Genomic DNA, 15,752 nt, shown 5'->3' with positions numbered 1-15,752 from the left:
CCAAGCATGCGGTTCTGCTCTCCTGATTACTTTTTGCTTCCTTCGTGTGTGCTTTTGCCCATACGTTGGTGGACAGGTGGCTAAATAACACAGTGATTCATTGTTCCAAGCCTGTTGCCCCAGCCTGACCCTGTTATGTACTTGGGGATTTCCCTCTCACTCACAATATAAAAGTTTTCTTTTTAAAGAAACCCTTGTTTAGAAATAATGAGGTGCTGGTAGTGTGTTGGCGAATTCAGCACTTAAAGTTTCGCCTTTAAAAAGGGTTTACTGTTGCTCTGGGTTGTGAATAAGATGTTTCAATATGTGCTTGCAGTTTTGCTTCGTTCAACAAGTATGTAATCTGTTTCGCATCAAGATTGATAGGATGTCTGGCACCTTGAAACAGTTTGAAGAGAGTAAAATGTATAATAGCCTTTAAAAGCTCCTAATCTTACCTTTGCAGGGTCAGTAGCTCTGCAATTTCAAGAAGGGTTCTACTTTTTGTTTGTTTGGTTTTTACTGGTGATTTTTCACATTTATGTTCATATTGTGATTGATTAATTTTTAAATATCTGTTTAACTTAGTTTGTAGTTTTGTAGGTCCTTTGTAACAAGATTTTCACTTTGCAGCCTTATACTGGAAGTATGTTTCCATAGCTTATCTTTGTGGAGGCTTTTCAGTAGCTGCACAGATACCAGCAGAACAGGGAGTGATGGACTACAGGTTGACTCTCAAAATGGAAAGATTAATTTCTTCAGTGACCAACCCTGTCTGACCTCTTTGTGTAGGAAGGGCAATATTTTCTTTCCTGATTTACCTAATTAGATTGTAAACTCCTTAAGGCCAGGCTGTTGTATTTTTGTGCTGTGAACAGCACACCAAGATAGCAATTATAGAAATTCTATCGAATTCTTATCACTTCTTTCAGTCATTGTTTGTAAGCCGTGTTAAGCCCTGTCTGATGAGTGGAAGCACGTTTTAATATCAGCATTCCCTATCTTGAGTCTGAAAAAAAATCATTCATATCAGATCTGTCTGTTATTTTAAAATGCGGCGTAGATGGATTTTCTACCACTAAAGCTTCGGGGTGGTGGAGGGGGAGAGGAGATGAGTAGAAATGTAGTCCATTTTACAGGAGAGTCCTGACAAATTGAAAATGTCTTGTAGCATTAAGGGACTACTCAAATGCCTACTTTAGTGTTTCTGTTTGCATTTCCTTAATAATTCAAATTTATGCTGCACTGAGGAACATGAACATATTTTGAAATATTTACATTACAATCTAGTGGACATAATAAAATGAGTGTTATAATCACATAAATCAGTAGTTTTTTGGTTGCAGCTCTTGGAAATAGCAAATGGCTTTAATGTAGGGAGTTGGCTTTAAGCACAGATGTAGCTTTACTCAATAAACAAGTGATTATAATGAAGGCAAATATTCTTCTGGTTACTACATCTAAATTCTTTGGTTTATTACGTATTTCCTTGGAATGTTCATAGTGAACAAAATCTGTTGATGCAAACCATGGCTGCGATGCTCACACAGAGTAAAAATATAGTTTGTGGAACAGATTTCATTGGGCAGAAGGACGTAGTGGTCTGCCTCCATTACTTTTCATGGTCACCTTCTGGTATGTAAATAGAATGATAGAATCATAGAACGGTTTGGGTCAGAAGGGACCTCTAAGGCCATCTAGTTCCAACCCCCTGCCATGGGCAGGGACACCTCCCACTAGATCAGATTGCTCCAAGCCTCATCCAACCTTGCCTTGAACACCTTCAGGGATGGGGAAGCCACAACTTCCCTGGGCAACTGTGCCAGTGCCTCACCGTCCTCACATAAAAAAATTGCTTCCTAATACCTAATCTAAATCTTCCCTCTTTGAGCTTAAAACCATTACCCATCATGGTACCCATTACTATCACTACAGTCAGACCCTGGTAAAGAAAGAGCCCCTCCTCATCTTTCCTGTAGGCTAAAGAAAATAGACAGTGGTTTCATATTTTACGTCAAGGGAAGGAGAGAAAGTGATTGCCTGGATCTCTTTATTAGCATTTCCCGTGAGGCTAAGCTCTCTCTAGGTGATCTGCCAAGGTGGTCAGCGCTGGATTCTCAAATTGTATAGTTTAGCAATAAAGCGTTTACAACTCCATCAGGTGTCTCTGTCCTTTAGGATTAGGAGACCATTATATAGCGGATAGCTGCACCCCAGGGACACAATTTAACTACATAAAAATACCACTGTCGCTGACAGTAGTGATCTTAAACTGATTTCTCTTTCCAGAGTAAAACAGTGTACTGAACTAAACAAGTGATCCTGCAGACTGTCATGCCAAAGGCTTTCTTTATCAGGCATGTCTGATGTCCACAATGTTATTTTAACCTTATCATTCTTCAAGTGTATCACTATATATATTTTAATGGAATACTAGTTTCTAAAAGCTACAGAACAAACTTTTGGGGAAACTTTTCATGGATTCCTTGTGAGTCACATGATGAGTATAAAGCAATAACAAATCTTCGGAACAAAATGATGAGTCAAAACTTTGTTCATTTAAAGTGGATAAAGCGTGTTGAAGGGTTTCAGTATTTTGAGCATGTAATAGGGTCTAATCTGTGAGGGAGAAGAGCTATATAAATCTCGGAAAGATTTTGTTATCAGGCAAAACAGTTTGGGATTTTATTTGAGTAGGGATTGTAAGTGTATGAAGTTTTTATTTCAGCACTGGATGCGTATAAAGAACATGCCTTCCAAGTTTGCTCAAGAAGGCTGACGTCAGATAAAGGGTATATTTGTGCTCAGACTGTACTGTTGAAGAGATTACAAGTAGCTCAACCAACTGCTGGAGTCCACTGGTTGTTTATACTTCAGTGGTAAAAGCACCCATACCCGGGGTTCTGTAGAAATATATACTATATACTGGGAAGTATATCTATATACTTCCCAGGGTTTTATAGAAAATCAAATGTTTTAAAAAGCTTGTAGGAATCTTATGTGATGTAACTTCCTACTAGCAAAATTATGGCAGAGCTAAGGTCTTTTGGCTGATGTTTTGATAAATAACTGCACTCTAGCAATAAATTTGTCTGCAGTATTTTAGTTTAAGTTCCTGTAAAAGGATGGGTGGTTGAACTTATTCTATATCAAGTCTCTGCAACTGGTACGCAGACCGTAACTATTTGGAAAAATAGTTGGTTTGATGACTAAAATCATGTAATTCAATGAGATGTGTTGTGTGGCCGTGCTCAAAGACACACTAGATAATATATATCAGATAAATAGAAAATGTGACCTTTGTCTTCTGACGTGCCATAGCTGCTACATGTTGTAGCTACAGTTTGCCCCCCTCCATTCAGAAATGTGGTTATTTTTGTTTCTTGGTCCATATTTGAGAAAGGTGGACTGATTTTTTGCCTTTATTAAGCAGCGATAATATGAGTTGAGTCGGAACTCCTTTATTGGCCATCCTAATCACTGCTAATTAATAACAGGAGAAAAGAGGAAAAGATGTAAAACCAAAGTGCTCAGGAGGAGAACATACAGTTAAAGAGGAGTTTGCTTGCACTGGTTCAGACAGCTGGTAGTATCTAATACAGTTTTAAGCACTTAGTGCAGTTTGTATAGTCTATATTTTGCTTTGTTCATTTCCTATATATTTTTTTTTAAGGAACATTAGCATATGCAGATGTTTGCTTATTCTTGACATATGTACTCCCTTGTTGATAATGAAATTGTATATTTTAACAGTTTCACATATGGTTTGTTATTACTTAATTTGTATTTAGTTTTATAATCTATCATGAGTATCATTTCTAAAATTAATTCCCCTAATTGAGTTTCCCATTGTGGTAAATATTTGTGCAGCCTTTTATTTTAATGAAAAACATCAAGCCAGCTGCGTTCTACTACCAAAATGAAGGAAAATCAAAATAGAATTTAACAAATCTGTTGCTAAAACTGAGTGTCTTTGCTTTCCTTTTCCTTGCTTTTGTTTTGGTTTTTTTTTCCTTCTTGTTTTCCTCTTCCTTTGGGACTGTCTGAAGTTCAAGCGTATTCCTTATTGTCTTGCTGTAGGCATCATTATTCTGTTTGGTGACTGTTCTTTACAGGCACTTTTGCTATCAGTGCTCTGAGCTGTTCATGGCAGATTATCTGCATAGCCTGTCACTATTTTAGAAGGATGGGTTTGGGTTTTTTGATTTTATAAAAAAAGAAAGGGTGAAAGCTGTGTTATAGTACCCGATTACCATGGTTTAAACCTGATCATACTGATAAAAACGCAGTTGTCTTGTATTATAATACTCAGTCATCTGAACACCTCATTCAGTCACTACAAAGAGAGTGTTCAGTTAAAAGTGGAATTTTTTATCTTTTTTGCTGTGTTTTTTACAACAAAACAGGAGGCTTGACTAACCATAGTAACTTCATCTCGGCTAGCTTTCATCTCTGTCAAGATGAAATTTCTACCTTGAATCACAGAATGTGTTTTGTTTCTGTGTGTGTGAGGTGGCTGCTTCGTCATTATGTTCTACCTCAGCCTCGCAAAGAGGAGACGATACAGAAGAAAACCTCTGTTCTCTGTGTATGTGTGTATATATGCACATATATATAAATTTAAAGAAATTAAACCTCATTCCAGTGTGCTACTTGAAGGTATTGCTTTCTTGTAGCAACAGATTATCACTTTTTTTCATGATTTGGTTGTAACTTCTATTTCTGGTGAATTGTAAAAAAATTGGAGAGAAGGCCACGTATATTATTCAAACTATAAAGCGATGTGGAAGCTGTTTATTAAGAGCCTTGACTTATTTCACAGGAGATAATATTGCTATTTTACTGATATTTAAATTAAAAGGATCTCTTCATTTTGTAGGAATAATGGTACCTTGAAATGAAGATTAAATGGTGTATTGCTATTTGTGTTTCTAGTACATAGTGTTGATCTTGTTAGGTTATCTTAGTGATGATAGTGGGCAAATTGTGCCTAGATTTCAATCACCTCGATTGTGTAACTGCATATACACACGAGTTAAATACAGCTGCTAGTAAGAACCACAAATTCAGCTGTTAAATACAGCTGTGGATTCTTACTCAAAATCAGTGGGACTACTTTTCAACGTGTAATGTGAAGTGTGGATGCAGTCTTTGCAGAATCACCGCGTATTTGATGACGTTTTCATCTTGGGAATGCTTTTGAAAACTATTCCTGATACAGTTGACTGTGACCGTTGTCACACATAATCAGGTGTTCTCAGTGTTAAAATATAGGTTTGCATTTGAATCTTGGCTTTTCTTTGTTTAAAAGAAAAAGTTAATTTAACAACCACATTGTCACAGGAATGTAATAATGCTTGAAATGCAGGTGTGGGATGTAGAGATGGCTGATAGATGCAACGGAAGCATAAGATACATTGAAGAAGGGAAAATAGCTTGGATTTAAAAGATGGAGGAGTGGGGAGTTTAAGGTAGAAGACTATAGTCTTTTTTTTTTTTTTAGAAGTAATTATACTTGTCATATTCCCATCAATACTTACGTATTTTTCATTTGTTGCTCTTTTATTACTCTTCCATTTCCTTTATCTGTAGTGCTGCAGATACTGTGTGCACTCCTAAAGGTATGCATACTTAGGTGCTGTGTTGCTACCTTCTAATCTCACCTGTTTCACAGTAAATGGAACTGACATGCATTTAAAATGTGATATGAAAGGTAGGTTTATGGTTTTCTTAGAAGCTATAAATAACACTATAGAAAATTCACTTTAGTTTTCTTACTCTTAGTGGGAAATGTAGGCGACTAGAAAAAAGGCTGTCGTAGAAAGAAATGTTGCAAAAATGCGTGCCATATTGAAGAACAGAAAGTTAATTCTTCTAAATTGCTTTGATTGTATTAGTATGTATTTTGTTACGAGCAATCATGTTGCAAAGATCCAGCTGTCCAAAACACAACATTGTAACGTTAGATTAATTAACCTAATTAAAAAATGCAATCCTGAGTCTGTAAAGTTACATTATTAGGCAGAATTATTGGAATTCAGCTCATGTTGAATAGAATAGCTGATCTACTCTCTGCTACTAACAACTCAATTTCTGTGACAGCTTTTCTCATCTGTTAATATTATCTGTGCCATTTCTTGCTATTTTTATGGTTATCATTAGAGACATCTGACATTTAGTCTGTGTTTTGAAATAACATGCTGTTTGTGCAAATATACTAAAATGTACTCAATGGACCATCCAGAATGCTACTTGGTTTAAATATTTAAAGAGCTAGTTGTCTGAAAAATGAGTTTAGGGATAGATGAAGCATTGTGAGAGCTTCTGTTGTCTCAGTAGCACATAATTTGCTATATTGCTGAATATTTTTCATCCTTAGAGGTTGGCGTGTCTTATATCCCTTTTACCCTTTCCTGTTCTTCTCCCTTCTCTTTTCAGTCTTGTGGCTTAAATATTGAAGATTATAATATTTTATAGTAACAATTATAGGTGGAATTTAGGAATATTACGAGTGGGTGACTGATGTCGTCTATGTGACAGTTGCAGTACAGAAAAGTATTTTAAATGGGCAGATCGAAGGAATATTTCTTCACTGTCTTAAGTTATTTTAGTGTACAGTGCTTTCAGATGTACCTTGGGGACAGAAGTGAACAATTTTTCAACACTAAATATTTTAAAGTCACAAATTATTTAGGCAACTCAATAAATGCATCAGTAATCTTTGTTTTCCAGGCTCTTTTGAAAGATTTGCCCTTGATGTATCAGAGTCACTTTGAAAAGATAGGAATGCGATCTTAAGTCTTTTGGTATAGCTGTAGAACTAAGGAAAACTTTGTCCATGTTTGATGTCTTAGAACAACTTGGGCTGAAACAAAAAAGTTAGCTGTTATTCTACTGAAGATATACAGCATTTATAAAATGAAACTACAGTGTTTGATAGCCTGGAACTTTCAAACTTTGGAAGAAAAAATCAGTGATAGTGTTTTAATAGCACAGAGGAAGCTACCTTGTTATTGTAACAAATTATTTTTAAACTCCAAGAACTTTTTGTATGTCAGGTAGACAGCGAATAGCTATTCCATGTGTGAAAGCCCTCCTAGTGTGATAGCCAAACTTTTAAGCAGAAGCTGCATCTCATTTAATGGAAAGTTGGTTCACATTTATAGCGACCTCCCTTCAACAGTCAGACCTTTTTTCCTCGTTCTTTTTTACCATGCAAACTGCAAGCAGTAATTATCTGTAAAAGAACCTGTCATCAACTGAAGTCAACTTCAGTCCTGGCAGAAGCTGTAGGTTTTAAAATTAGATGGACAGTTTTCCTGAGATAGAGTTGTCTGGTGCCTGGCTGATTGGATGTGGGGTTTTGTTTTTCTTAGGTCAAACACCTATGCAGAGGAAATATTACAGTACTTGTCAGCAAATGTTCTTCACTGGGTAAATTCATTTGGAGTCATCTTTCAAGGCTCTTGCCTGTGGGAGAGAAGATTAGATGCTGTAAATTCAGATAAAAATACTGGATTTTCACAAGTGAGCAAGAGTAATATATATTAAGGAAGCACTAGCCATACCCATTCTTTAAAATTACGTATGTGTGTGTAATTTAGGGAATTTTTGATTGTTTGAAGAACACAGAGATAAGATCCTGTGAAGTAATCAATGAATGCACTTGTGTGGGGTTACATTCTTGTAGGAACCTACACCTAAGTCCCTTCCCAACACCCGTGTGCTCTCTTGTTTTATTTGCATGTGACTGAAAATGAGAAAATGAGAGGTAAGAAAATAGGTTTCTGGGAAAGTTATGTTCACTGTGTTCCTGCATTGTTCTACAACAGTGACCTCCTTCATGGATAGTTTGTTGATTGCTTTTAAATCCTTGATTTCTTAAATAAAAATAAAAAGCTGGGTTTTTTTTTTTTTTTGTTCTTTTCCAGGTAGAGATGATAGATGTTGAAAATGAGGAAAAAAGATATGCTCTCTTCCTGGGACTTCTGGAGTCTAGTCACAGTCCGTCTGAGTTTCAGCACTTGGTTTTACTCCTTCAAGCTTGGCCGCCAATGTACATGAGCGATGGGTGAGAATTTCTTCAAACAATCATGACACAGAACTGTTCTTTAACTTCTTGCTTGATAATATCATTTAGTTTTCAGTCAGTTAATTAAAACATGGCTAAAAGGAGTGTGACCTTTGGAAAGGGTCATACTGGGAAAAATAAATGGTTTATTTAAAGCAGAATTAAATCAGTTTCCCGTAAAAACTGTATAAACCTATGCAGTATGTGTCGTGGAGGAGGCAGAACACCATTTTGTTACCTGTGCTGTTGCACAAGAAGGTTTTCTGTCTACTTAAATTCAAAGTTATGTAGTTTGCACTTATTTTTGGCAGTATGTACAAAATCCATAAAAAGGTAGAGGAAGTTCTGACTGTGTTTTTTCCATTCAAAGTTACACTTTGCAGGGGGAAAAAAAAACACTTTAAAAGTGAATTTTCAGATACCTGTGGCAGAAGATCTGCAGGAGGTCTGTGATGGTTGTGGTACCAAGCAATGGTGCTTCTCTTCACTAGATATAATTTCTGTCTCTGAATAAAGTATTCGAAAGTAAAGGATATATACAGTAGGGCAGGCATACCCTAGTCCAGCAATTTAAGATGAAAATGATTATTTATAACTTCAGTATTGCACCTATCAGAACAGGTATTTATTGAAAGTGTTAATTTGGAACATATTAATTACATTATTTTTTACCCGTTCTTTGATATTTGTCTGTGACTTCCTGGGCACATTTAAAGTTAAAAATTGCTGCTGTTCTATTCTGTAATGATGATCGCTTCTGAAATATAAGGATTCATATAATCCTATGTATGAGGCAAAAGTCATGTATATTTCAAAGAGACTAATAATTTTTTGCTTGCAAGTACAACGTGCCATGTTTTACCTGATGGTAGCTAGGTTAGAGACATTAAATGGTGCTTTGCACTGGATTAGTTTGGGGTGTTGATTTACACGTATTTTAACTCAGTGCCTACAGGTAGTGTTTAGATTAGAAAAATAAAGTTTTAAATTTTGGCAAAAAAGGGTCAAGTGAAATATTGCTGCAGTTAGCAAAATTATTTTTCCTTGAGTTGAACAGAAAGACTAAAGATTTTGTGAAAGGAGAACACTTTTTGTATACAGATAGTTCTTGTCTACTGCTCTGTGACAGAGGAAATTAAAAATTATTTAATTTTATCTCCCACTTGGTGTTCTGTTCCATGAGGCTGACTTTCTAAAATGAAGAAAAGAAAACAAAATAATGATTAAATGTGATTTGTAGTTACAACTAACAGTGTATTAAATTTCAGAGGTGGGATACCTCTTACTTCCAAGGTCAAAGAATTCTGAAAATCTATGCAAAGCACTTACCGCACCTGTGTCATAACTCACTTAAGGTCTGAAGTAATTAATATATCTTCTATGCATTTCCATTGTCACAGTTTTGACATAAAGAAAGCAATTTGGCTAAGATAAGAGGTAAGGGAACAGGATAAATTTATTTATATGTGCTTCTGTGATTTTCATGTATTTAGCAACAGTTTGTCAGAAAGGATCTCTGAAGATGGCTAGTCCATCCTTGCTCAAAGCAGGGTCAGCTAGAGCAGGCTGCTCATAGCCATTGCCTTGAGATTTTGAATATCTTCAAGATTGGAGACCCCACAACTAATACAACAAAGAGGTTTCTCTGACATTTTAATAAAACGTGCTGTGTTTGTATTTCTACCTATTGCCTCTTGTGCTATCATTGGACATCAATGAGCAGAGTCATGTTTCCTCATCTTTACTTTCCCCATCAGGTGTTTATATAATTGATAAAATTTCCCCAAGCCTTCTATTTTTCAGGCTGGACTTGTAGCAGCTCTCTCATCTTTCTCAGCCTCTGCTCATGGGACAGGTACTCCAATCCCTTCAACATCTTTGGGGCACTCTCCTGGAGTCACTTCAATATGTCTGTCTGTTTACTGGGGAACTGAGAAGTGGGCTCAGAACTCCAGATGTCTCACCAGTGCTGAGTAGAGGGGATTGATTACCTCCCTCGTTCTGCTGGCAACACTCTTTCTGATGTGCAGGATGCTCTTCCCTTTCTTTGCTCTGACGATGCGTTGCCTACTCATGGTCACCTTGTTGTTTGTCAGGATCCCAGGTCCTTCTCTGCCCAGCTTCTTTCCAACTCGTTGGCTCTCAGCCTGTAGCAATGGTTGTTCCTTCCCAGGTAGGGGGCAGAATTCAAGTTTCCTTTTGCTGAATGTCATGTGATTGATCTCTGTCCATTCCTCCAGCCTCTTAAGTTACCACTGACTGGCAGCAAAACCATCAGGTGTATCAGCCTATATCTCCCAGTCTTGTATCTTCTGCAAACTTCCTAAGAGTGCACTCTGTCTGATGTTTGTCCTGGTACTCGATGACAATGTTAGAGTACTGGCCTCAGTGTAGACCCCTGGGGTCCACCAGTGGTTACTGGTTCTCAGCTGGACTTTGTGCCACTGATCACAACTGTTTGAGCTTAGCAGTTCAACCAATTTTCAGTCTGCATCATTGTCCACTTATCTAGCCTGTACTTCATCAGTTTGTCAATGAAGATGTGGTGGGAGATGGTGTTGAGAGGCTTGCTGAATTAATTCAAGGCACATGACTGGGTTGGTGAATGACAGCTGTTATTTCATTGTAGAAGGTTATCAGGTTGGTGAGGCATGATTTGCCCTATTGAGGTCCATGCTGCCTATTCTCAGCCTACGTATTGTCTTTCATTTGCTTGGAAACATTTCCAGAAGCATTTGTTTCATCTGAACTGAGGTGAGGCTGACCAGTCCTTGTCTTGAGACTGTGCTAAGAATAAACCATAAATTTAATCATAGAATCACAGAGTCATAGAGTGGTTTGGGTTGGAAGGGACCTTAAAGATCATCCAGTTCCCACTCCCCTTGACATGGGTGGGGACATGTCCCACTGGATCAGGCTGCTCTTCTGTGATTGGATTTAAAAACAGAAAAGTTGATTATTTCTCTTATTAGTAAAACTTCAATGTGTCCCTTCACAGCTTTGACTTTGCCGGGAGGCGTTGGCTTTCAGGAGAAAATTGCCCCCTTCTCTTTCGCTACTAATAGGTAGGCTTCGTATGATTCCAAATGTGAACTACAGTTCAGACTTCCAACTGGTTTTCCAAAGCTCAGCACTAAATTGACAATAATTTTCTCCAGGAAATAAGGACTAGTTCAGATTTGCCAGATTTTCTTATGTTTACCTGAACTTCTACACACAAGCAACAAAATGGAAAAAAAAAAAAAAAAAGGTAGTTGGCAGAGCAAGCAATTGTGTTCATAGAACAGGAAACATTTTTGTGGAGTTTAGATTTTGGCTTTTTTTTTTTTTTTTGGCATGGTTGTTTCATTCTTCGTTCTCTCTGCTAGCTTGAAGGGTCAGGAAAAACATAAATATCAGTCTGTTTTCTTCCCTGCCTTAGATGTGTTTTGCATGGGGAGAAGACAATTGAAAGAAGTCTCAGAGCAGTAGTTCTCCTTCTACCTCTTTCTCAGTAGGAATGTTACAGCTCTGATCTATCTGTCCATCTCTCTATCTGTCTGTCTATCTATTTATTTATTTATTTGTTTATCTATCTATCTGAATAAGTCAATGCTGTTCAGTTTTCCCTTCCCTACTAAGAGTTGTCCTGTTAGAAAAATGTATCAAAGCAGTGCATTTAGGCTCCCTGGAGTCTTTCTGTTTTTCTATTCCTATTGTTTTCCCTTATTATAGCTTTGTTCCCGTTACTAACAATTACAAGACCGATCATATTTGCTAGGGTTTTTTTTTCCTGAAATTGTGTTTCTGGAAAACCTACCTTGATGGCTTGATTGGAGTAAGGAGCAGGAACATTTTTATTAGTGTGCTTTTCAACAATCTTTTGTTAAAGTACGTTGTAGTAAGAAATTCTCGACCAAAGAGGAAAACTAGAAACAGTTAAGCCAATTGTTTAGCCGTAGGTATTAAGATTTTTCTTTAATCTTTTCCTATTTGTTCCTGCTCTGCTTCTGTAAAGGGCTGTTATTGCTAACTGATTGTTTACTGCCAATGTAGTGGTTGTGTGCAGGAACTGAGGAACTGAAGTCTGATTCATCTGAATACTTAGAATTTTGGTTTTCAACCTAACAGAACATATAAAATACTCATAATTGCAACTAAAACTAGAAAATACAGTTTACATTCTATAAAGGTTCAAAAGGAACAATTGAAAGAATGGACGTTTCAGTTTTTTCTGTGGGCTTTTCACTTACTAAAAGAATTTTTTTGACCTCTCTGTTAATGATAACTCTGTGCCTCATAATGTTGTTTTGAGTTCTTGTATTTTAAAGTACTTGAGCTAGAATAGAGCTTGTTATTCACCCTCAAATATGATTCTTTTCATATCGTAATATGCCATGTTGACTGTGGGGAAACAGAGGACGTAGCTTGGTTGTTTCAGTCAGCGCTCAAAATTTTCAGTCTCGTTATGCGTGCATGCTTTTCTGTCTAACTGTCCCATTCAGATGTCATTGTACGTACTTCATAACAATGTTTTTACAAAAATTGATTGACAGTACCTGAACTTCTGTGGTCCTTTGGAACTTACTGCCTACATTCAAAAGGCAGTCTTTATTTTTTTTATTTATTTATTTTTTTTAAATAGCGATAAGATGTTTTGGAACTCAAAAAAGACCAGCTTTTAGGGACTCAGTGGCTTAGTTCACCTTTCTGTCTATAACTTAATCCAAAATTTCCCTCTTTCGGTTCTGGGCAAAAAAACTCTCATGCTAAGTTTATGAAACAATTGCATTTTTCATGTTTAGAAATAACTTTTTTAACCACAGTTGAACAAGGTAAAATTCAGCACAGGAGAAAACTGAGTTCTACCTGTAGGTGTCAGATTGTTTTCATTCTTGTTGTTATTCAGAGATGTCAGATATTTGTTAACGGAATCATAAAATGGTTTGAGTTGGAAGAGACCTTAAAGGTCATCCGATTCCAATCCCTCCTGCCATGGGCAGGGACACCTCCCACTGGCTCAGGCTGCCCAAGGCCCCATCCAACCTGGCCTTGAACACCTCCAGGGATGGGGCAGCCACAACTTCCCTGGGCAACCTGTGCCAGTGCCTCACCACCCTCAGAGTGAAGAAATTCCTCCTTATATCTAGTCTAAATCTGCTCCTCTCCAATTTATGGCTGTTAACAGGCCACACAAGGATTTGAAATAATTACAAGGAATTGTGTCAAGAAAAGCTTTATATCTGTAAAGTACAGATCTGATGTTCTACTTAAATAAATAAACCAGCAGCACATGGCAAGCTTTGATGGCATTGCATCTTTCTGGTTATTTCTAGCTTCTGACTTTTGTAGTGTGATTTTTGTTTTCTTTTTCTAATGGGAAATTTTTCTAGGTTTTCTTAATGTACTCTGGAGGCAGCAGCTATAAAAATGGAAATTCATTATCACACTGCATGCCTCTGAGCAAAGGGTGGATCACGTAGCAGGAGCTATCAGTTTAACTAGTGACAAAGATGGGATTGCAGGGGCTTTTTCTTCTCCTAAACTTACTGGGGCTTCATAGATTAAGTGCATGATGTTCTGCTTGTTGAATAAGCTGGCATCTTTGGGTTCGACCCATCAGATTGGAAGGAGAGAGGAGGAAGAGCTCTGGTGTTCCCAGCCAGACTTGTGGCAGCTCTGTGCTCAGTGACTGTGACTGATGGAAAGGCTCAATTAAGTTGTCAGAAGGAATAAAGATGATGACTTCCATTTAGTTTGCATTCAAAGTTACCCATTCCTACCATCTCTGTCTCATTTTCATGTTAGGCTATAATGTCAGCTTCATGTGGAGCTGGTTTTATTTGTTTACAATATGTACTTCTGAAAGTGGAAGCAGTAGAGAGCTTTTATATATGAAATAGTAGATACTGCTGATTGACCTCTCCGCTGAGTTGTCAGACACATTCCTTGGTACGTGTCAGTCTAACAGACTCTCTTAATGGATTCCATTTATAGTGATATTAATGGCTTACTACTTTCAACAATTGCTGCTAAATAATAGCTTTGAAAAGCAGGACTTTGACAGCACTTTACTGCTCCTTACCACATTTCCTGGATGAGAATCTTAATTTACACTAAATTGTAAGACCAACCTGCCAGATTTTGTCTTGCTGTGATTTCTTTTTTGTTTTGTTTTTTTTTTCTTCAAGCTAAAATTAAAAGTTTCCCATATCTTTGAGATGCTGATTAATGGCAAAGAGATTGATGGGGTGATTTTTTTAAACAGTCTTTTGCACCTTCCTAAGCGTATGCACAAGTGGTTGTGTTACTGTGGCTCAATATAATCATGATCTAGGCTGTGATTGTGCGTGATTTTAGTCCATTGTAGATGGAAATTGAAATGCATTAACTTAAGTCATGTTAGGAAAATGGCAGTGTGGATGTGTTCCACTGTTAGACTTCATACTATCACTCAAATGCTCCACTCTCTTACCCATTTCTGTCAGTACATCCAGTGATAGCACATACACCTACGAAAGTAGCTAAGCATCTCCGTGAGGTAGCAAATGCGGCTATAGGCCAAGAAGTGTTCCAGACACAAAACTTTATAGTAAACATGCCATCATGCATGATAAAACTTGTATCTACTCTCTGCTGTCTATTTAAGTCTGACTATGTAATGGTGACATTTTATGAAGTTCTGTGTGGAACGAAAAGAACATTTTACATATTTTTCAAACAACTGCATCTGCAGTACAGATGCATGTGCTTTTTTTCTCCTACCCTGTTTGGATGGGCTAGAAAATAAAGGTTTATTTTTATTGGACCTGAAAATTAAAATATTAATCTTGGAAATATTTTCTCTACTCAGAAGCATGACACTTGAGAGAGAGATGCTGTTAGATTGTGATCAAAGCAAACAATTAGGAATGTTGGATTCTTGTCACGCCTTCCTAAATACCATTCTGCTTGGGCTATCAGCTGGTGTAAAGCCAGAAGAAGCTGGTCTTATGCTTTTCCATTTATCTGGTGCATGATTTCTCAGGGATTGTAATGGCATGTCATAATTCAAAATACATCAAGATTCTTTGTTATATTGAAAGAGTGATGACATAGTAACTTGTCTCAAAACTTTTCTCATTCATGAGATTGTTGTACTTTAATTCACAAAAAAAAAAAAAGAAGAAAATGAAAAAACAACTACCTGCAAAAAAATGGTGGGAGTGTGTATGTATATTTATATTCTGTATGCATATCTGTTTTTTTCTGGACAGACCATGCACAGGTGGTAACCCTTGGGTGAAGCTGGGGACTGTTATGCTACAGAGATGCACATCTGAAGAAAAGGAGAACACAGGAAATGAGATCTTGAAAATCTGCCGTTCTTTGTATGAGACAAAGCACATGCTCCCTGTCAAGGTGAGTTTTGACTTTTGGTGTCATGGATATGGGTCCTGTTTTGGGGTCCCAGCTCCGAGAAAGATACTGCCATACTGGACAAAGTCCAATGGAGGACTAGAGACATGATAAGGGAGCTGAGTGCAATAAATGCAGAGAGGCTGAAAGAATTGGGTTCATTCTGCCTTAGAAAGAGATGGCTGAGGGAGATTATATTGCTGTGGTGAGGAAACACGTAGAGAAGATGGAAGCAGCGTTTCCTTAGAGATATGCTCAGTGATAGGACAAGAGGCAATAGAGGCAAGTTACATCATTGTAATTACATGTAAAGAGAATGTTTTTC

The 15,752-nt window shown here is 37.3% G+C and overlaps 1 protein-coding gene across 1 annotated transcript in view; it reads left to right on the top strand.

Annotated features, from left to right (window-relative positions):
* NBAS (NBAS subunit of NRZ tethering complex) overlaps positions 1-15,752 on the top strand; it is a 173,648-nt gene that overhangs the window by 137,529 nt on the left and 20,367 nt on the right. The window contains exons 49-50 of the mRNA XM_054061941.1: positions 7,911-8,050; positions 15,286-15,430. Of these exons, the coding sequence (XP_053917916.1) occupies positions 7,911-8,050; positions 15,286-15,430 (285 nt within the window). The remainder of the gene's footprint in view (positions 1-7,910; positions 8,051-15,285; positions 15,431-15,752) is intronic.

This window comes from Cuculus canorus, chromosome 3, assembly GCF_017976375.1.
Source record: "Cuculus canorus isolate bCucCan1 chromosome 3, bCucCan1.pri, whole genome shotgun sequence".
NCBI lineage: Eukaryota > Metazoa > Chordata > Aves > Cuculiformes > Cuculidae > Cuculus > Cuculus canorus.
Note: the sequence above shows the minus strand (reverse complement) of the source record. Positions and strands in the feature narration are given on the sequence as shown.